Source organism: Leucoraja erinacea, chromosome 9, assembly GCF_028641065.1.
Source record: "Leucoraja erinacea ecotype New England chromosome 9, Leri_hhj_1, whole genome shotgun sequence".
Taxonomy (NCBI): domain Eukaryota; kingdom Metazoa; phylum Chordata; class Chondrichthyes; order Rajiformes; family Rajidae; genus Leucoraja; species Leucoraja erinaceus.
In genome coordinates, this window is record NC_073385.1 from 65,874,216 (window position 1) to 65,897,732 (window position 23,517).

At 47.4% G+C, this 23,517-nt stretch overlaps 1 protein-coding gene across 1 annotated transcript in view; it reads left to right on the forward strand.

Annotated features, from left to right (window-relative positions):
* The window catches only part of exd1 (exonuclease 3'-5' domain containing 1), a 68,570-nt gene that overhangs the window by 16,831 nt on the left and 28,222 nt on the right, over nt 1–23,517 (forward strand). The window contains exons 4-6 of the mRNA XM_055641072.1: nt 10,459–10,532; nt 15,524–15,610; nt 20,379–20,483. Of these exons, the coding sequence (XP_055497047.1) occupies nt 10,459–10,532; nt 15,524–15,610; nt 20,379–20,483 (266 nt within the window). The remainder of the gene's footprint in view (nt 1–10,458; nt 10,533–15,523; nt 15,611–20,378; nt 20,484–23,517) is intronic.

The following is a 23,517-nucleotide window of genomic DNA, read 5'->3' on the forward strand; positions in this document are numbered from 1 at the left end:
CTAGATAGTTATAAAAAGGAATGTGCGTTGCTTGCTTTCATGGGTCACGGCATGAAATATAAGAGTCAGGAAGTCATGATGCAGTTTTATAGGACATTGGTCTGCCCATTTTTGGAGTATTACATGCAGTTCTGATCATCACATTACAGGAAGGATATGTAGGCTATTGAAAGGATGTAGAGGAGGTTTACCAGAATGATACCTGGATTAGGAGGTATTAATTACACAGACTTGGTTTGATTTCAGTGGGAAGCTAGATGTTGTGGGGAGACCTGATGGAAGTATATAAAACTATGAGGCATGGATAAGGTTTTTTTTAGGATGGAAAAATCAAATACTAAGGGCATAGCTTTAAGGTGAGAGGGGTAAAGTTTAACAGTGACAGGCGGGGCATGTTTTTCCACACAGAGGTAAGTGCCAGGAACGTGCCACCGGGGGGGGGGTTGTAGCTGAAGCAGTTAAACGACGTTTTGGATATGGAGGGAATAGAGGAATATATGTTACGTGTAGGTAGATATGTGATGATCTTGGCATCATGTTTGACAAAGACATTGTGACCACATGGGCTTTCTCCAGCTGCTCCAGTTTAATCCCACATTCCAAAGACTTGCAGGTTTGTTGGTCGATTGAGTTCTGTAAATTGTCCCAACTGTGTGGGGTGCAAAACTGGGATAACATAAAACTACTGTACAAGTGATCGTTGGTCCTCAGGGGCTGGACCCAAGGGGCTGTTTCCACTGAACTAATCAGTCAAAAGGCCAGTACTGTTCAATGTTCCCTAACTTTAGAAGAGTGGTCCGATTGAGGTGTTTAAAATTGAGCACAAGAGACTACAGAGGAACAGGCCTTTTTGTCCTACCATATCCACGGCAATTTCAACACCAATCGCATTCACCTGCATCTGGACCACAGGAGTCTTCTGTTCATGGAATGGTGGTATCTTAAAACTGGAGCCGAGCTGTTTAGGTATAAAATCTCAACACATTCCCACATAGGGCAGGAAGAGCTTTTCAGTCTGTTAAGGGCCTGTCCCACTTAGGTGACTTTTTAGGCGAATGCAGGAGAATCTGCGCTTGCCACACGGTCGCCACATGTTCGCTGGTGGTCTCTGGTGAGTCTCCTTCATGGTCACGAGGAGTTCCCGCTTTCTGCGAACTAGTCGCGGCCTCAGTATGGTCGCAGCAAATATTTCACCATGTTGAAAATTTTTTTGCGACCAAAAATTGTTCGCCATGGATAAAATCTAAACTTTTGGAGTAGTAGGTGCAGTTGTAATGGGGTCGCCATGTAGTTATAGGTAGTCGAGGTAGCCGTAGGTAGTTTTAGTTAATCTCCTTTGCTGACCGGGCATTTACATTGGCTCATTGGGGGGGAATAAAACATAAGCACGAGTTTTCAGAACCAAGGAAAACCGACCGATAATGTTAAATGCCTGCCGAATGTCACAGCTGTGTATCTCTGGCTTATTAAAAGTTGTCTGGCTTCTTAAAAGTGTCTCCACTCCTTCCCACCTTCTCCCCCCCCCCCCTTCTCCCTTCCCTCCTCACTCTTTTAAAGGACTACCGTACACTGTGCTAGCTGTCTTAACCTTCCTGTTCATCGCGGTGTATGTCTGTATCACCTTGGCTTTGCACCGTGTGAATTTCAGACAGCGCTCTCCCGCTTTCCCTGGCCCCCGCCTTTACAGTGTATTTGTGTGTTCCACTCTTGACACTCGCCATTCTACTTCCCGGTCATTCAGTGAGTGCAGCGAGCTTGACACTCGCCAGCAGTCCGCTGAAAAATCGCCTAAGTGGGTCAGAGATTTGTTGTTGGTTGCTGATGCTGATCTTGTGAGGAACTGAATTACAAGGAGCCAGTGCTCACACACAGCTTTAACCAAAGGCCAGTTTCAGGAGTGTTTTACGTTAATGGGGACTTCAAAGAATATAGAGCAAAGACCAGATTACTGAGTTAAGATAAACTGTGAACTCTTTAAATGGCAGGTCAAATAGACTTGACTCTATGTTTCCAAGCCAACATTGTGCCTAAGCTTAGGGCAGGTGATTCCATTTGTCAACCCATGGGGTATTGTGGATTCAAATCCACACCAACAACATATAACCTTTAATTAAACATTAAATTTCCTTTCAATTTGTTCCAGCCCAAAAAGCATGCCATTCCCAAGATCAAACCAGAGATTAATGGCATTTCCAACTCTTCTTGTTCCTCATAGAAGGCTTAATGGCCCTGTCCCACGGTACGAGTTCATTCCAAGAGCTCTCCCGAGTTTAAAAAAAATCAAACTCGTGGTAAGCACGGAGAATGAACGTAGCAGGTACGTCGGAGCTCGGGACGTCTTTTAGCGCTAACGGCAGGTACTTGGGAAGATTTGCTAACGGCAGGTAAGCACGGGAAGACTAGTGAAGATTTTTCAACATGATGAAAAATGTCCACGAGAGCCCCGAGTACCGACGAGTGGCCATTACCGTAAATCTCCGATTCAGGGCAAACTTGGGAGAACTCTTGGAATTAACTCGTTCCGTGGGACAGGGGTTTAATTCGGGCAAATTAAATGACTCCCTATTTTTAGCCAGATCTGAATTTGTTTTTACTGAGAGGTGACAGTTAAGCTATATTGTCACAGTTCAGTTACAATAAAAGATTTATTGAGGTTGCAGAGGCGTGCAATGGTCGATTCCTAGTGCTCAACATTTTTTTTTATTTTTATCCCAAACATAGGTGACTAGACATAGTGCTGTTGCTTTCTCTTGAATATCATTAGAAAAAAACAAACAGGAAGCATTTCATAATCCTAATAGTTTTCTGTACATTTTAAAATAAAGAAGTGGTGAAAACACCAAACTGGAGATGCAACTCCTCAGGAATGTGTTTGGAAGAAGCCCCCAGTACAAATGAATTGTTTCCCAGTGAAATTGAAGATTTGGAACAGTGAGGGGCAGATGCTGATGTGCACCGGCAGGGTGTTCCAGAAAACCGGAATAACTCAGCAGGACAGGCTCTAAATGAAAAAAAATGAAATGCCTCCGACTTATTGTCATTGTCAGGTACAGTCCAGAGACAACGAAATGACCAGCATCTCCCTTGAAAGGGAGACACAGGGCGTCGCAGTGTGCCCGCGCCTGCCGCCGTACTGCCCGCGCCTGCCGCCGTACATTCCATTACAGGCAAAGGTGGGTGAAGTGTCTTGCCCAAGGACACAACGACAGTATGCACTCCAAGCGGGATTTGAACCCGAAAGTGCCGGAGCCAGCCGTAGGGAGGCCAGATTGTGCGATATGTGCTCCCCCTTTCCTGTATCCTCCGGAAGAAGGAATAGGTGACGCAGCATTAAAGACCCTTCTTCAGACTGAGAGTCAGGATAGAGAAATGAGTGATAACAGACTTAATAGAGCGCGTTACAGTAACCAGTGTAGAAATATATGCAAAAAAGTAACGATCGATAATGGAAACAGGCCATTGCCAGCTGTTTTAGCGAAAGAAGCTGGACCTTCTTTTTTTTTTTTTTTGGCAATTTAGAAATTAAAGTTCACTGAGTGTATGGCAAATTCAGGTTTGGGAACTGGATGAATTCAGTGAGAAGCCAAGCAAATAAACTGCAGATATACCTCATCATAAAATGGTATATTTTAAGAGTGTAAATTGGGAAATTGAGTATTTCAAATAACATTTCAAATGAAGTGCAGGTGTACAACTTGTCAGATTTTGAATAATAGTGTCATTAGGTTCACAAGTCCATATTTATATGATTTTTTTTTGAACAAGGATCATGTAAAGAAAACAAAGTCTGGAAGTTGCCAAATCCAAACTTTATTTTTCTGTACACCTCCCTCATAGGGGTAAAGAAGCAGCATATCCATGCATATCCACGGAAGGTGTGTGAAAGAAATCTTCCCCTGCATCTCCTTTAAACTTTCCCCCCTCTCACCTTAAAGCTATACCTTCTAGTATTTGATTTTTCCATCTTGCAAAATAGGTTCTGATTGTCTACCTTATATCTCTGCCTCTCATAAATTGTATACACTTGAGCTAGATGGGGCTCTTCTTCAGACTGAGAGTCAGGATAGAGAAATGAGTGATATAGACTTAATGTAGGGAGATATAGAACAAGTGTTTGAAATATATGCAAAAAAGTAACGGTGATAAAGGAAACAGGCCACAGGCTGTTTGCGAGGTGAGAATGAGATTTTTTTTTTAAAAAGGCGATTTTTAGAAATTAAGGGTTCAATGAGTGTATGGCAAATTCAGGGTTGGGAGGGGATGAATTAAGTGAGAAGCCAAGCAAATAAACTGCAGATATACCTCATCATAAAATGTTATATTTTAAGAGTTATATTGTTAAATTGCATATTTCAAATAACATTTCAAATGAAGTGCAGGTGTGCAACTTGTCAGATCTTGAAAGTAATAGTGTCATTAAGTATTCACAAGTCCTTATTTATATGATTTTTTTTAAAACAAGGATAATGTAAAGTTGTAAAGTCTGGAAGTTGCCAATGCAACACTTTATGTTCTTGGGCACCTCCCTCATAGGGATAAAGAAGGGCAGCATATCCATGTGCATATCCAAAAATCTGTGTGAAAAGAAATCTTGCCCTGCACATCTCCTTTAAACTTTCCCCCTCTTACCTTAAAGCTATACCTTCTAGTATTTGATTTTTCCATCTTCCAAAATAGGTTCTGATTGTCTACCTTATATCTCTGCCTCTCATAAATTGTATATACTTGAGCTAGATGGGGCTCTTAAAGATAGTGGAGTCAGGGGATATGGGGAGAAGGCAGGAACGGGGTACTGATTGGGGATGATTAGCCATGATCACATTGAATGGCAGTGCTGGCTCAAAGGGCTGAATGGCCTTCTCCTGCACCTATTGTCTATACTTCTATCAGATCTCCCCACAACCGCTGGTCTTCCAGAGAAAAAAACCCAAGTGTGCCCAACCTCCCCCTGTAGCAAATCCCCCCTAACCCAGGCATCATTCTGGTTACCTCTGTAACCTTTCCAAAGCCCCCACATCCTTCCTGTAATTGAGTGACCAGAATTATATGCAATACTCCAAATGCGACCTAACCAAAACTGCATCATGACTTCCTGACTCTTATACTCAGTGCCCCGACCTATAAAAGCAAGCATACCCTATACCTGTTTTACCACTATCTACTAGTATTGTAACTTTTAGGGAGTTATGGACTTGGACTCCAAGATCCCTCTGTACATCAATGCTGTTAATTGTATATTTCCCCCTGACATTTGACCTCCCAAAGTGCAGTACCTCACACTGGGACTAAATTCCATCTACCATTTCTCTGCCCATTTCTGTAACTCATCTGCATTCAGCTGTATACTTTGATAACATTCCTCATAGTCCACAACCCCAGTAATCTTGGTGCCATCTGCAAGCTTGCTAACCAATCCGCCTACATTTACATCCAAGTCATTTATATAAATCATAAACAATAGGGGTCCAGCACAGATCAATGCTGAACTCCACTGGTCACTGACCTCCTGCCTGAATATTGTCATTCCACCACAACCCTTTGTCTTCTATCAGTAAACCAGTTCTGAATCCATACAACCAAATCTCTCTTAATACCGTGCAGCGTAATCTTCTGGATAAGTCTACCATGGGCGATTTTATCAAATGCATTGCTAAAATCCATGTAGACAACATCCACTGCCCTTGCCTCATCAATCATCTTCGTCACCTCATCACACTACAATAAACCTTCATTCTCACGGACCACACGAGGGAGGGGGGGGACAATGGTGTCCATTATTGTGGATTGTCCATTATAACCGAGTAAGGTATTATCAAGGTATGTAGTTGAAATAAACAACTGCAGATGATTGTTCATACGCAAAAGGACACAAAGTACTGGAGTATCTCAGCAGGTCAGGCAGCATCTCTGGATAACATGGAGGGGTAACGTCAGGACCATTCTTCAGACTGATTCAGTCACTGTTACGCCAGCACTTTGTGTGGTTTCACCTTAAGACTAGGCCCTAATGCTGCTGGTCTGCACCAGCGAGCCTTTTTTCACCAGTTCACACGGCTGATGTTGCAGCACGCGTAGTAGCCCCTGGCTACAGCACTTTCTTCAGGCTGCTGTCAACAACAATACGCACTGCGTCACCGTGGGGCTCACTTCCCTCTCACCTGCAGCCGCTTCCAAGGTGGAGTGTGTCGCGGACTCCAGGGAAGGAGAGGGGGAGGTGGCAGTGGGGTGAGGATGGGGTGGGAAGAGGCTGAGCGCACAGAGCGACGGGAGGAGGAGGCAGCAGAGAACAAGAGGGTAGCGGAAAAAAATATTGCTGCCAACAAGGAGCAGCAGCAGGTGAGAGGGGACGGAGCCGTGCTCACCCTGGTGGTGGAAGAGGCCCCAAGGAACATTATCCCCAGGAGCTACAACTTAAGCTGCGTTGCTGGTCCATGCGGTGGGTGAACAAGGGCTCGCTGGTTCACCTTGTGAGCCATAGTTGCTGAGGTTAATTGTCCCTAATAAGTAGGTGAACGATAAAAGCGATTTGAGAAGAATATGTTACAATAAAAACTAGCAGAAGAATCTCATTGTCAACCACCTCAGACTTGATGGGACTATTAGCCTCCTACGTTATACAGAAATATGGATCAAATAAGTAGAAATAGGGAGAATTTATCCTAAAGGTTAAAATATAAAAAATCTCCTCGCATTATTGCTGTTATGCAGAATTTATGAAATAGAATTAGCAATATGGAATATGTAATAAAGAAAAGGGAATGTTGAGGGTAAGAGACCCGGTGACGTGCAAATAAAAACTTCAGTGAGATTTTTTTTCTCTTGGAGAAAGTATATGAAATCGGTTGAGGAACGTCTGTGAAATGTATTGATAATCTGCAATCATTCTATGGAGTGATTATGCCTTCATCTGGGGTCTTTGTATTCCCCATTTCTGTGAATTTATTTGATCTAATAGTTTTTCCTAATTAACATTTGGAACCATTCAGCATTTGTGCTTTAGCTTGAAAAATAATAAATCCAATGGGTATTTGGCCCTGAAAATGGCAACTTTTCATCTTATAGAAGCATCTCAGAGCATTTCTTTATATCTATCTATCTATTTATCTATCTATCTATCTATAAAAGTGTGTGTGTGTGTGTCTGCCTGACTTGTGGCTGCCAGCCTTTAATTCGTTGCTACGCCAACACCAGGCGCAGAATCACCGCGATTTTTTCCATTTCGGTAGATTTCACTTTTCATTCCAAGTATCCACTCCTGATTAAATGTTGTCGTGTTTATTCACATATTTTTAATAAAATCCTTCTCTTCCCCCCCCCCCCCCCCCCCCCCCCCCCCCTCAATTTCAAAAGAAAACGGGTTCTCACCCATAGAATGTTGGTGAACGTTCCAATTGTGTGATGTCACAATGCCCAATGCTCACAGATGTCCAATCGTAATGTATCCATTAACATATGCCTTTGCAGCAGCCCCAGCCCCAGCCCCTCTCCCCACCCACGCAGCCTGTGTCAAAGCGCGTCATCACATGTGTGGGAATAGAGAAAGAGGATTGGGGGTGATAGGGAATGGGGAACAGATGTATTGGTACTACCCTTTCCCCTTCCACTCTCCCTCCACACTATTTCCACTTTCTCCCCCCCACTCTTCTCCCCCTCCCTCCACACTCTTCCCCATCCCACCCTCTACCCATCTCCCTCCTCCCTTCCCTCCCCATCCCTCTCTCCTCCCCCACACCTCTCTCCCCCCCCCCCATTCCCTCTCCCCCCCTTCCCTCTCTCCCCCACCCCTTCCCTCTCCCCCCCCCCTTCCCTCTCTCCCCCACCCCTTCCCTCTCTCCTCTCCCCCACACACCCACTTCCCTCTCTCCCCCACCCCTTCCCTCTCTCCCACACCCACTTCCCTCTCTCCCCCACCCCCTTCCCTCTCTCCCCCCACCCCCCTTCCCTCTCTCCCCCACCCCCTTCCCTCTCTCCCCCACCCCCTTCCCTCTCTCCCCCACCCCCCCTTCCCTCTCTCCCCCACCCCCTTCCCTCTCTCCCACACACCCACTTCCCTCTCTCCCCCACCCCTCCCCTCTCTCCCACACCCACTTCCCTCTCTCCCCCACCCCTTCCCTCTCTCCCACACCCACTTCCCTCTCTCCCCCACCCCTTCCTTCCCTTCGCTCTCTCCCCCCCACCCCTTCCCTCTCTCCCCCCCCCCCCTTCCTTCTCTCCCCCACCCCCCTTCCCTCCTCTCTCCCCACCCCCTTCCCTCTCTCCCCCCCCCCCTTCCCCTCTCTCCCCCCCCCTTCCCTCTCCCCCCCTCCCCCACCCCCTCTCCCCCTCTCCCCCACCCCTTCCCTCCCCCACTCTTCCCCCTCTACTACCCCTCTATCCATCCCTCCCCGCCTCCCTCCCCTCTCCCCCTCCCCCACCTCTCTCTCCTCACCCCTCTCCCCCTCCCTCCCCCCCCCCACCCCATCCCTCCCTCCCCACCCCCTTCCCTCTCTACCCCACCCCCTTCCTTCTCTCTCCCCCCGCCCACTTCCCCTACCCCTCTGTCCCTCTTCCACCACCCCCCTCTCCCCCCTCCCTCCCTCCCCACTCTTCCACTTCTCTCCCCCCTCTCCCCCTCCCACTCCCCTCTCCCCCTCCCCTTCACCCACACCTCTCTCCCCCTCCCCTCTCTTCCCCTCCCCTACCCCCCCCCCGCCTCTCCTCCCCTGCCAAAGACATTCTTGCCATAGAGGGAGTACAGAGAAGGTTAACCAGACTGATTCCTGGGATGTCAGGACTTTCATATGAAGAAGACTGGATAGACTCGGCTTGTACTCGCTAGAATTTAGAAGATTGAGGGGGGATCTTATAGAAACTTACAAAATTCTTAAGGGGTTGGACAGGCTAGATGCAGGAAGATTGTTCCTGATGTTCGGGGAGTCCTGAACAAGGGGTCACAGTTTAAGGATAAGGGGGAAATCTTTTAGGACCGAGATGAGAAAATCATTTTTCACACAGAGAGTGGTGAATCTGTGGAATTCTCTGTCACAGAAGGTAGTTGAGGCCAGTTCATTGGCTATATTTAAGAGGGAGTTAGATGTGGCCCTTGTGGCTAAAGGGATCAGGGGGTATGGAGCGAAGGCAGGTACAGGATACTGAGTTGGATGATCAGCCATGATCATATTGAATGGCTCGAAGGGCTGAATGGCCTACTCCTGCACCTAATTTATATGTGTCCCTCTCCTCACCCCTCTCCCTCTCGTCCCCCTCCTCTTCCCACCCCCATCCCTCTCTCCATCACCCCCTTCCCTCTATCCCCCCCCCCCCTCCATCTCTCTCCCCCCCGCCCCCTACCCCTGTCCCTCTTCCACCTACCCCTCTCCCCCTCCCTCCCCACTCTTCCCTCTTCTTCTCTCCCCCCCTTACCCCACCCCTCTCCCTCCCCACCCCTCCTCCTCTCCCTCTCCCCCTCCCTTCGCCCTCGCTCCCCTCTCTCCCCCCCCCCCTTTCCCTACCCCTCTTGCACCACTCTCCCCCTACCCCTCTTCCCCTCCCCTCTCTCCCCCACTCCCCCCTACACCCTCTCCCCCCCTCCCTCCCCATTCTTCCACATCTCCCCCCCCATCTCCCTCCCCCCCCCCTCTCTTCTCCCCCCCCCCCTCCCTTCCCTCTCCCTCCCCATTATTCCCCCTCTCCACTCTCCCCCCTCCCTCCACACTATTCCCCCTTCTCTTCCCCTCCTCCCCTCCCCCTCCCTCCTCACCCTTCCCCCTTTCCCTCCCCCCTCCCCTCCATCCTCCCTTCCCTCTCTCCCTCTCTCTGCCGCCCCCCCCACCCTCTTTCCCCCCCTCCCCCCCCACCCTCTCTCCACCCCTCTCCCCACCCCTCTCTCCCCCCACCTCCCCGCACCCATCTCTGCCTCTTCCACCACTCCCCCTACCCTCTCTGCCCCTCTTCCCGCACTCTTAGCCTCCCCCTCCATCACCACTATTTCCCCTCTCTCCCTTCCCATCCCACTCTTCCCCCGCCCCCCCCTACCACTCTCCCCCCCCCCCTCCATACTCTTCGCCCTCTCCCTCTTCCTTCCCCTCCCTCCTCCCACTCCTCCCCCTCTCCCCCCTTCCCCCACCACTTACTCCCCCCCTCCCCCACCCCCCTCTCATCCCCTCCCCCACCCAACTCTCTTCCTCCCCTTCCCCCCTCTCCCCTCCCCTCTCTGCACCCCCCATCTCCCCCCCACCCCCTTCCCCTCTCTTGCACCACTCCCCCCCCGCTACCCCCTCTCCCACCCCCCCTACCCCCTCTCCTCGCCCCTCTCCCTCCCTGCTCTCCTCCCACTCCCCCTCGCAAATGTGTGTTGGGGAAACAGACCCATCGGGTCTGCACCTGGTCTAGTATATATATGTGTGTGTGTGTGTGTGTGTAGGTGTAGCTTTGGTATGTGCAGGGTTGTAATTAGTGTTGATTTCTTTCCACAAATAGAATATGAAAATCTGGAATATGAAGACTTGGAATACATTATCATCGACCAATTTCATGAAAAGTTTGGTCCAGCAGTAAGTTCATTAATATAGTATCATTAATTTTCCTTCAGAAAACAAGATAATGTTAAAAGTACTTGAACAGGATGTTGTCCATTTACCTGAAACAGGGATGTGATGTTCCATATGCAGTTATGAGTAAATTAAAAGTAACCTGTAAAATGTGATTAATGAGAAGAATATAAAAATGTTTGTGCCTAATCCAGATCACAGACTTATTAAGTATTCATTTCTCCCACTTTCCAACCACTTCCCCTTCTTTATTTATTTTCTACCTTGAAGGTGAGCAAAGAGTGTTAGTTCACCTTTGAAATACATCAGGTTTAAACATGAATTATTGTTTACTTAAACCACTGGTGTACTTTCTACTTTTAAGTCCCAAAATAATGATCATGCTGAACAATATTATTTAGTTTGCCACTGCCTCTTAGCCTGGATTAATTCTACATCTACTTTGCTGAAATCAACAAACTTAACATAAATCTGGATCATCGCTTAACAGATAGCTTTAGGCTCAATTTCAAGCCATCCAAGCCATGCAATGTGATAGTAGTCTTGAGAGGTCAGCTGGTTAAGGTTCTTGAGCATTTTTTGGCAAAGTATTTCAATATTTAGACAACGCAAGATTGCTGGAGTTGCGGGCAGTGATCAAAGTATACAGCAGGTATAGATCGGCCGTAGAAATTGGCCTGGAAATTGCATGTGGTGTTTAATCTGAGCAAGTGAGAAGTGATGCACTTTGGGATGTTAAATATAAGTGTAATTCCGGTCCTAAACTTAACCCCCTGAGGCTGGTTCAGTCAAACACCGAATACAAGCACTGGAAATCCAACTCTCTTTTATTACACAATACCAATACCTAATACAATACCGCGGATCTGATCCTCGTCTCTACTTACTTGAGCCCAATAGCCTCGCGCAAATAGAACACATACCCCAGAAGATCATCACACCCTAATGTGCTCCCCACTCTTTTATACCTTTACAAACCCTTGGCGCGAAAATACATGGGGGGGCAACCTCTATAAGCCAATTATTGATAAGGTTTGCAGAATACATTGAATGAATTGTATAAGGTTCACCTGTATCTCCTCCAACCTCATCTACTGCATCCGCTGCTCTAGATATAACCATATAACAATTACAGCACGGAAACAGGCCATCTCAACCCTTCTAGTCCGTGCCGAACACATAATCTCCCCTAGTCCCATATACCTGCGCTCAGACCATAACCCTCGATAACCCTAGATGCCAGCTGATTTACATCGGTGAGACTAAGCGGAGGTTGGGCGATCGTTTCGCCGAACACGTCCGCTCAGTCCGCAAGAACCTACCTGAACTCCCGGTGGCTCAGCACTTCAACTCCCCCTCCCATTCCCAATCCGACCTCTCTGTCCTGGGTCTCCTCCATTGCCAGAGTGAGCAACACCGGAAATTGGAGGAACAGCACCTCATATTCCGCCTGGGTAGCCAGCGTCCGGTGGGCATGAACATTGAATTCTCCCAGTTTTGCTAGCCCTTGCTGTCTCCTCCTCTTCCTTAACCATCGAACTGTCTCCTCCCATCCCCCCCGCCCTCGGGCTCCTCCTCCTCCCTTTTTCCCTTCCTTCTTCCCCCCCCCCCCCCCCCCCCCCCATCCCTATCAGTCTGAAGAAGGGTTTCAGCCCGAAACCGTCACCTATTTCCTTCGCTCCATAGATGCTTGCGCACCCGCTGAGTTTCTCCAGCATTTTTGTGTACATTGAATGACAGTTCCCTAACCCAATATCACATAACATAGTTTCAACACAAAGCACTTGGGGGAAAACACCTTTGTTAAGTAAAGAAACATTATCTCAGGTAAAGTAAACATCTTGGGTGAGGCCCCTCTCCTGGACCAATCATAATTAGCAGCGGGAAGACTCTGCAACATTATTGTAACCCATCATTTCCCCCAACCAGTCCCTAGCATGTATTTGCAACAAGACCTAGCTCCTGCACAATCTCATACATATTAACAATTGAAGGCCATCTGAACATCAACCTCTATTCAACCTCTTCCCAGGCCACAGACTTTGTGGAGCCATGATCCTCATGGTCTTGCAGCTTTTGCAAAAGATGCCAAGCAGGTTTTTGAAGAAGCAGAAATCCTCCATGTTGTAAAGTACCCAAAATGTCTGATATTATCATAAGGGGAAGGTATACGGTTGATGGCAAAACCCTTAACAGCAGTGATGTGCAGAGGGATCTTGGGGTCCAGGTCGATTGCCTCCTTGAAGTGGCAGCAGAAGTAGATAGAGTGGTATAGAAAGCATATGGTATGCTTGAGTATAAGGGTCAGGAAATCATGATGCAGCTCTATAAGACTAGTTTGGCCACATTTGAAGTATTGGGTGCATTTCTGGTCAACCCATCAGAAGAAGGATGCCGAGGCTTTGGGGAGACTGCAGGAGTTGTTTACCATAATGCTGTCTGTATTAGGTATTGGCTACAAAGAGAGGTTAGAGTCCCCATCGCACCGCCAATTCCAGCCACTACCCCTCTGGTCCCCCTTGCTGGCTCCTCCCCCCCCACACACCCCCCCCCCCCACACCCCCCCCCCACATACACACCCCCCACACACACACACCCCCCACACACCACCACTCCCACACACCCCCCACCCCCCCCAACCCTCCCCTCCCCCCACCCCCCTCCCCCCTCCACACCCCCCCCCAACCCTCTCTCCCCCACCTACACCTCCCCGTCCACACACACCCCTCCCACCCCACACCCACTCTGTCACACACCCCACTTCCTTCACACCCTCCCCCCTCACACATGAAGAGGATGGGGAGGGAGTGCTCGGGGATGAGGGGAAATGAGCTGTGCCTGAGCAGTTAGGGGCTATGGGTGAGTGGTGGAGAATTATGTTGGGGGAACCCGTGAGTGGCGGAATATTGCTTTGGGGAATGGGTTGCATTAGAGGACCAGGCCTCCCGTGTGACTGGGACCCATCAGGTCCCATTTAGTCTAGTGATATCTAACATTTCTCATCTTAATTCCTTGTCTTTTGATTTTGATGCATACACCTTCATCGTGTTGTCGTGTAATGAGTGAAGTTTATTTCTAGACACAACATGCTGGAGTAAGTCAGCGAGTTAGGCAGCATCTCTGGAGAAAAGGAATAGGTGAACTTTTGGGTCCAAACCCTTCTACAGACTGAACTGATGAAGGGTCTCGATTCGAAACGTTACCTATTCCTTTCCTCCAGAGATGCTGCCTGTCCTGCTGAGTTACTCCAGCATTTTGTGCCTATCTTCACCTGCAGTTCCTTCACATTATTTATGGATACCTTGTGTTTTATCTTTACGCGTGATGAAGCATGGTTTAGAGGAGGATGGAGAACAGCGCGTTGTGCAATTTAATAATCAGTTAATGGTGCCATGAACAAAAGAGAAAATAGGTAGGGTAGAGCAGAGAGATATATTAACACTAATTGGCTGCAATCAGACAGGGGGTGACGAGAATGTGCCATATCCCTTCTGTACTGAAAAAAAAAAACTGATGAGGGCTTCAAAAGCGAGGCATTTATAAGAGGATTGATTACGGGCATATGGTCAGACCCGCTTGACTCAACGCTGGAGATGCCATGGAGGATGCCACCTTCACGAGTTGTGTGGAACCAGGAATCAGTTCAACTTTGAAGTAGTATGCACCTTTGAAGTAGTATGCACCTTAATATTTAAATACTGGGATAAATAAATGTCTCCTCTATGTGTTGCAGCTGCTGCAAGTCAAATGTTATGAGACTTTCCTAGATCGTATTGCTTTAAGGGCCTGTCCCACTTGGTGATTTTTTCGGCGACTGCCGGCATCACTGACTGACGTGTCAGGGTCGCCGAAACATTTTTGAACATTTCAAAATCCAGAGGCGACAAAAAACATGTTGCGACACTTGAGGAGACATCGCGTGTCAATACGTCATCACGCCATTACGCCAACTTTTTCGATGACCTGATACGTCAGTCAATGATGCCAGCAGTCGCTGACAAAATCGCCAAGTGGGACAGGCCCTTTACCCCTTCAATTCAGGCATATAACCAGCGAGTCACCTGTGGAGCTGCAAACTTGAGATCAACATTGAGACCCAAATATCTGAAGGGTCTTTATGCACATTAACTCGCTGATGAATGGGCAAATAGATACCAGAAATGTGACTTCATTAGCAGGGTCGGAATTATTGACAAGAATAGGGATGGCACAGCAGTGGAGTTGCTGCCTCAAAATGCCAGACCAGGGTGCAATCCTGACTACAGGTGCTGAATGTACGGAGTTTATATGTACTCCCTGTTGGGTTTTATCCGGGTGCTCCGGTTTCCTCCCACACTCCAAAGATGTACAGGTTTGTAGGTTAATTGGCCTGTACATTGTCCCTAGTGTTATCGCTGGTCGGCATGGTCCCAGTGGGCCGAAGGGTATGTTTAAATGTTGTTTCTCTAACGTCTAATACAGACGATCGCCCAGTCACCCACATGTGAGAAATGCGTTATGGATCAATAACTCTGGTCTGGATAAATATTTTACTCAAACATTCATTATGATGACATTAATTTTCTTTAGAAATGCTGATATTTGACTCTGAAACTCGTGCCTCTGAAAAAACTTGCAATTAAAGGCGCAAATCAAACTACTGCAGATGATGGAAATCTGAATTAAATACACTCAGTAAGTCAAACAGGGTTTTGGGTCTGGAGCTGATGTGCCATTATTAACCTGGTGGTAAATGCACATCCAGAAATAGCCTTCTGTTGAATGCCACATGGTGATTTAAAATACATTATGGTGCTACTGCTTCTGTTTCTCGAGTCTGTTCTGGCTTAATGAGCATGTTTTATTCTATATATCAAAATTTTTGGTGGTGATTTATGAATTTCATAAGCGTGAATTTCAATTACTCGACTGCCATAAAGTGTAATTATAGCTGAGACTACAAAGGAGAAATTGGTCATCAGTGTAAAAGTTATCTTTTGTCTGAATATCTACAGATCTTTCACATTAAACAACAGAATGTGATTGGAGTTGCACTGAAAGGTATTAACGTCTGCCGCTTTGGGAAACTGTGCTGGATACAGGTAATGTTTCAACCCATTGCCCCACCTGGATGTGCACCTATTCCATTCCCCTTCTCTCCTCCCTCCATTCCTTTCCATCTACCTTCCTCTGGCTTTGCCTCATGCCTATCATTTATCTCTTACTTTTTGTCTTTTCATCTCTGGCCATTGTCCAACTATCTCTATAATTATAAAACTCTGATCTTGGATGTGTGTGTGTGTATATATAATCACATCTTCTCGAAAAAACAACACGCTAACGGTAAAAATGTTACATATTCCGGTAGAGATTTATCCCGTGAACACCAAAATCGTCTTATCGGAAAAATTTGTGTATTATTTCTCGACATTAATCAAAATGTTCACAAATCCAAAGAAACTTTAAAAAAAAAAACAGCTGGCTTTGGCTGATAACGTCACAATGGATCTGCTTGCCTGCCGTTCTTGCTCGCGCCGCCAGTTTATGTCACCCCCCCCCCCCCCCCCCCCCCCCCCCCCCCCCCGTTATTCAAAAGTCGGGCCGTTGACTGAAGGCCAAAGATCATAGCTGAAGACTGCGGCGGCCTGTGTTCCACGCGCTGAGAGTGAAAAACGAGCAAGTCGGGCCCTGTACTAGAGCTCTCGGGTCCGTCTCTGGTCGGAAACGTCTCGGGCGGGTCCCCCTCACCCCCCCCTCCTCCTCTCCCCCCTCCTCCTCCTCATCTACCCCCCCCTTCTCCTCCTCTACCCCCCCCCCCTTCTCCTCCTACTCTACCCCCCCCCCTTCTCCTCTACCCCCCCCCCCCTCCCCCCCTCTCTCTCTCCCCTCCCCCTCTCTCTCTCTCACTCCCCCTCTCTCTCTCACTCTCTCTCTCTCCCCTCCTCCTCTCTCCCTCCCCCTCCCTCCTCCTCTCCCCCCTCCCCTCCCCCTCCCCTCCTCCTCTCTCCCCTCTCCCCTCCTCCTCTCTCCCCTCCACCTCTCCCCCTCAATATTCAATGGAGCACAAAACCCAAACCTGATTTAAACAACCCAGTCAGGGATATGGATGAACTGACAAACAATTTAACAGTGCTCCAGCCAGCCACGTGATGGACCGTCGAACCGGAGACTCTAAAACCTGCCTAAAGAGATATAACCCTGAAACAAAATACACAAAAACACTAAGGTCAGCCCTTATCCGTCCCAATTCAATATTTGTTACCAAGGAATGGTGAAAGTACACAAAGTTCTATGCCATGTGGCCAGGCCTCCCTCAGCTCACACCAGCAGTCTGCTCATCAGTCAGGGTCGACGAAGAAGAGAGAGAATCCTGGGAAGCTCTGGTATTTATGCTTCAGATGAGTCACCCGTCACCTGACACAGCTTGGCCAATCGGGTGCAGGAGCCTTTAACCCCTTGATTCCAGACTCACAGCCACGAGGCCTGTACTCGGGAGAGAAACAGAGAAAGGTAAGTACATAGCATTCACCAGGAGGGGGAAGCGCCTAACAGTATCCCCCGTCTCCGTCTGTGCTGAGGCCTAATGGCAGAGCTGGCGGCCTCCAACTGGGACCGACCTCGATGCTCCGGAGGCAGAGCCAGGATTTTCCAACGCGAGGCTGGCCGACTTCGAGGCTGTGGTGGCGTTACGGCGGATGCGGCGGCCCGACTTCAGAGGCTCGGCCGCGGGCCCAGTGGACGACAACGGCGGGAGCTCGCAGGTTCCAGGTTGGTGACCTGTTTTCCAGAGCTCCCCCGGCAACAGCTTCGTCCGCTGGACTGGAGGGCGGCAGCTTCAACCGAGTTTGAACCGGCCAGTTCGTGGAGCTAGGATTCAGCCGCGGGACTTACCATCACCCGGCGGGGGGGCCCAACATCGGAAGCTTGGATCGTCTCAACACAGAGGGAGAAGAAGGAGGGAAGAGACAAGGACTTTAAGACTTTTGCCTTCCATCACAGTGAGGAGGACCTGGTGGACTCGCTGTGGTGGATGTTAAATCTGTGTTAAGTGTGTGTTTTGTTATTTTATTCTATGTTATGACTGCAAGGCATGAAATTTCATTCAGACTGAATAGACTGAATGGCAATAAAGGATACTTTACAGCAAACCCTTTTTTTAATGGAGCTCTTTATAACAGAATTCGGTTTTAACGGACCAAATTAGTTGTAGCCAGAGTTTGCGGTTTTGGATGGATCAAATCGTGCTTTTGAACCATTTTAGCTTGGATTAGTTTAGAGATACAGCGTGGAAACACTGAGACCGTGCTGACCAGCGATCACCCACACACTAGTTCTATCCCGCATACTAATACACAATTCACTGTATGTAGGATAGATCTAGGGCAGTGATTTTACCTTTCCTTCCACATAACTACTGTAGTGGTTCTATCTCCCCCCCCCACACACACACACACATTGCAAAGACATTGTGATAATGACGAGCGCCCCGACATCCCCACCGCCATGACATGCTGGCCTGCTGCCCAACTTGCCTCCGCAAATTCTGAGCCTCCGCCCCACAGTGTCAGAGGCCCAAGGCGCCTCCCTGCAGCCACACGCACCCTGCCCCTGGGCACACCAGCTCTGCTCCACACACTACAGTGTTGGATAGAATCGGTGAACCGGAGTGTCCGGAGAAACCCCATGCGGCCACAGGGAGCACCCGAGGCCAGGATCAAACCCGGTGCGGCGAGGCATACAACCCACAGAAGCCAGCCAAACCACAAACCTGCACAGCTCTGCAACACCTGAGGAAACTAGTTAATTTAGGTCTAGGGGTGAAGGGAATCGAGGGATATGGGGGGGAAAAGCCAGAGCGGGGTACTGATTTTGGATAATCAGCCATGATCATATGAATGGTGGTGCTGGCACAAAGGGCCGAACGGCCTAAGCCTGCACCCATTTTCTATGTTTCTATGAAACCAACGCTGCCAAATGAACCACCCGTGGTCAGCATCGAACTTTACCATGGCACCACTGTGACGTCCCAAGGTTTTGTGTATTTTGTGTCCTTTTGTGTTTACTAGACTTAAGTGGGACCCGTTGGATCCCAGTCACACAGGAGGCCTGGTCCCCCAATGCAACCCATTCCCCAGTGCAATATTCCACCATGGTGTGGGGGAGGGGAAGGGTGGTGTGGGGGAGGGGGGTGAGGTGGTGTTGGGGGGGGTGGTGGGGGGATGTGGCGGGAGAGGGACCACTCAGGCCACCGGCCGTGGCGCCACACAGCGATTTTCCCGACTCCACACAGCAACTTTCCTGACTCCACGCAGCGGCTTACCCAACACCAGACAGCGCCTCCCGACCACACACCAGAAGGGGCACAAGTTATCTTCATGGTGACTGACAGGCGAGAAGACCAATCTGCTGATCTCACAATTTTTTAAACCTTCGTAACTTTTGTAATCTTCCACCATTCGGAACAAAACTTGGTGCGCTTGGAGGAGAGGAGAACAGTGAGTTAGGTGGCGAAAAATCCTAGCGATAAAAGGTACCGTTTTTGCGCAAATTTTATAAAAAAAAGAGGTAAACCGGAAGTGGTCACAATGAGAGTTTGAGTAATAGTATAGATAGATTGAGTGGGGTATATTGGCTGCTTCTCCAATAGTACTCCACATACTGTATTAACCCCCTTATTCAGTTATAGTTTGCCAATCTGTAATAACCATCTTCCCCCCTTGTGTCCCATTATAGTGCTGGTCATTTAGAGCACCATATTTATTATATTTTAAAAGCTTTGATTTAAATACTTGGTTTGCATCTTCTAATTCCAGACCACACCCTCCATTCCTGAATCAAAAGAAATCAGATTGATTTCATTGCTGGCAGCGGTTTGTCCCGCATGCAGAACTGTGCTATCTCTTCACGTTTTAAAATGTTCTATTCATGAGGGTTCAACTGGAATGCCAAGGTCGGGGAAACCTCTACCCAAATTGCACCAGCTTCTCGTTTTCACCTAACAAGTAGCTAACAATGGCCCGTTTCCTTTATCATCGTTACTTTTCTGCATATCTTTCATTCATTTGTTCTATATCTCTCTACTTCACCATCTATATCTGTCGTTTCTGTTTCCCCTGACTCTCAGTCTGAAAAAGGGTCTCGATCCGAAACGTCACCCATTCCTTCTCTCCAGAGATCCTACCAGTCCCGCTGAGTTACTCCTGCATTTTGTGTCTATCTCTGCCCCATACCGTTTGCTTGCCATTCTGTTGATGCAGCCAAGCCTGAGTGGAAATAACTATATTTGGCCCAATGCACTCGGAAGCTCTGGCAGATTAATTTAAATACTTTGTTAACTTAAGGGCTACGAGTGCCCCGGTCTCCGGGGAGGAGGCAGCCGCTCCAGACTTTCCAAACCGCTTGAGGAATTGTTTCACCCGACGCCGGAGTTCCATCTTTCACGGCAAGAGGGCCCTGAAAATCATCGGACTGGCTGCAAGGCCACAAATGGGCCCCGGCCTCGGGTGTTTCCGAGGAAGAGGACTTAACTTTCTGGTGCCTTTCCCCACAGTGGAAATTTTTGATTCTGCTGTGGGGGGACGTTTGTGTTGAACTCTATAACGTGTTGTTTCCATTTTCTTTATTTTTTTGTTAACCTTTTTCTATGGTATGGAAACTTATTAGCTATTTTATGTAAAGCACTTTGGTGTCAATGTGAGTTGACTTAAAACGTGCTATATAAATAAAACTTACTTACTACTTAACTGAACTGATATTCTTATCCATGAAGTATTTGGTGTTGGGTCCCCAATCCAGGCCCTAACTGCATCAGAGCTTTGATAGCACTTTCCCAATTTTTGAATTATTTAATTCTTGTTATCCTTTCTCTAGATTTCAACAAAATATCGGATTTACTGCTTTGATATTTTTCTGCTGGGAGCAGCAACATTTAGAAATGGACTAAAAATGATTCTGGAGGACTCTAATATACTGAAGGTAATTATAGCTGCCCACATTCGTGAATTTAATTAATTTGCCCGTTGCTGTGAGATAAACTTTCCATACTCTGCCATGTTACATTTTTGAATTTATGATCTGCAGCTCTCTGCTGGTCCAAATGTGCTTTGATATGGACAAACCTGTACATTCTAGGAAAATATGCAGACCTACACTCAGGATTCTCCCAAATGCTGTAGATTTTCAATTGAGCCCTTCAGACTGAACGGTAACAAACCTAAATCTGATATTCCATGGAGAATGGAAAAAAAAATACTGAAAACAATTCTCGAACGGTAATACTAATGATAATGTCAATGGGATAAATTTTAGAAACAGAGTGCAATGTATTGTTGCTGCTATGTACCATGTTTTGCATATATAATTAATTATTAGGCATCTGGGTCAAATATATTGGCATCAGCACCAGGGAAATGCTAGAATCTATTAAGCCATTGTAAAAAGAAACTTAGATAATCAGAGTATGTTTCTGGTAAGTTGATGTGCATTTCCAAAAGGGAATTCTTGTACAGGTTTACCGGCACCCTTGGTCCAGAGCCTTTCTGAATTATCCATTTTGCCGGACCAACAGAGGTCACCACCTTGCGGGGCCAAGATAACACCCGTAAAGTCGGCCGCAGAAGTTGGCTATAGGAACTAATCTGCTGGCTCAGGCCGTGCAAGAGTTCCACAGCCCCAGCCACACATGGCAAATGCGACCTGCTGATTGGCGTGGGATTTCTGAGGTTGTGATTGTCCGCTTCACCTGGCCTGGGCACATTTTTGGGAGGGGGGGGTGGGAATTTTGTCCAGATTACAGGGAGGCTGGAACACCAGTTGCAGGGAAATGTGTGGTGTACCTGTAATTGTTTTTGTAGAATGTAACGAATAATAAGTCGGTGAATGCAGTTTAATTGTCGTTTAATGCAGCCATATGCTGAGAGAATGGAGCACATGGGCTTGTACACTCTGGAGTTTAGACGGATGAGAGGTGATCTCATTGAAACATATAAGATTGTTAAGGGCTTGGATACGCTAGAGGCAGGAAACATGTTCCCGATGTTGGGGGGAGTCCAGAACCAGGGGCCACAGTTTAAGAATAAGGAGTAAGCCATTTAGAACGGAGACGAGGAAACACTTTTTCTCACAGAGAGTGGTGAGTCTGTGGAATTCTCAGCCTCAGGGCGGTGGAGGCGGGTTCTCTGGATGCTTTCAAGAGAGAGCTAGATAGGGCTCTTAAAAATAGCGGAGTCAGGGGATATGGGGAGAAGGCAGAAACGGGGTACTGATGATCAGCCATGATCACATTGAATGGCGATGCTGGCTCGAAGGGCCGAATGGCCTACTCCTACACCTATTGTCTATTGTCTATAATTGAATATTAATTTCAGTCAGGTGCCACTATGTTGTTACATAAATTGTAGCTTGTTGATTGAGTAGGTGGCTAGATTAGCAAGTTTGCATATTATACAAAAGTGGGTGGTATTGCACATAGTGAATATGGTTGTGAAAAACTGCAGCAGGATCTTGATCGGTGGGCGAGGTGGGTTGAGGAATGGTTGATGGAATTTAATACAGGGAAATCTAACATGGGCAGGACCTACACTGTGAATTGTCGGGCTCTGGGGAGTATTTAGAGCAGGGGATCTAGGAGTTCCTTAGATGGGAGGTACATAGGTCCTTGAAGGTGGAGTCACAGGTAGATGAGGTATTCAAAAGGGCTTTTGGCACATTGGTCTTCATCTGTATTGAGTATGGAAGTTGGGAGGTCATGTTGCAGTTATATAAGACGTTGGTGAGGCCGCATTTAGAGTATTGTGTTCAGTTCTTGGCACCATGTTATAGGAAATATGTTGTCAAGCTGGAAAGGGTACCGAGATTTACGAGGATGTTGCGAGGACTCGAGGGTCTGAGCTATAGGGAGAGGTTGAATAGGCACTTGGAGCGCAGGAGGATGAGGGGTGATCATATAGAGGTGTATAAATCATGAGAGGAATTGATCAGGTAGTTGCACAGAGTCTCTTGACCAGAGTAGGAGGAATCGAGGACCAGAGGACACGGGTTTAAGGTGAAGGGGAAAAGAGTGGTAGTTGTATGGAACAAGCTGCTAGAGCAAGTAGTAGAGGCAGGTACTATTGCAACATTTAAGAAACAATTAGATAGGTGCATAGATAGGACAGGTTTGGAGGGACATGGGCCAAATGCAGGCAGGTGGGACTATCGTAGCTAGGACATGTTGGCCGGTGTGGGCAAGTTAGGTTGAAGGGTCTGTTTCCATGCTGTATGGCTCTATGACTGGTTAACTGACAGAGAAAATAAACAGTCATTTTTAGATTAGATTCCTTTATTGTCATTCAGACCTTTCGGTCTGAACGAAATTTTGTTTCCCTGCAGTCATACATATAATAAAAAATGACAAAAACACACAATCAACACAAATTTAACATCCACCACAATGAGTTCACCAAACACCTCCTCACTGTGGTGGAAGGCAAAATCTTAAAGTCTCTGTCTCTTCCCTCTTTGTTCTCCCTCTGCGCCGAGGCGATCCAGGCTCCAGATGTTGTGACCCCACCGGGTAATGGTAAATCATTTTGGACTGTCATTGTGTAACTATTGAGGAATTGTAAGGGTCAGTGTATTTTAAGGGTATCTCAGCTATTTACACATCATTGACTTCGATGAAGAGTCTGAGTAAGATATCGGAGGTTGCTGAAAATACAAAGCTAGGTGAAAAACTAGCATGCAAAGAATCGGCAAAAGAAACGGAAAGGTTAACTGAACTGACAAAGGTATGGTTGATGGAAGCATAGAAATGCAGATTAATTTATGTGGTAATATATACCAAGAGATACTGGTATTCAGAGGGATCTCCGGTTCCTGGTGCAGAAATCAGAGTTTGATCAAGCACAACAAAAGGAGACAAAATGCTGGAATGTGGAACAAAAAAAATGTGCAAGGAACTCAGAAATTCAATCAGCATCCGTGGAGGCAAAAGACATACGAGTAGATGTTTCAGATGGAGACCCAACAT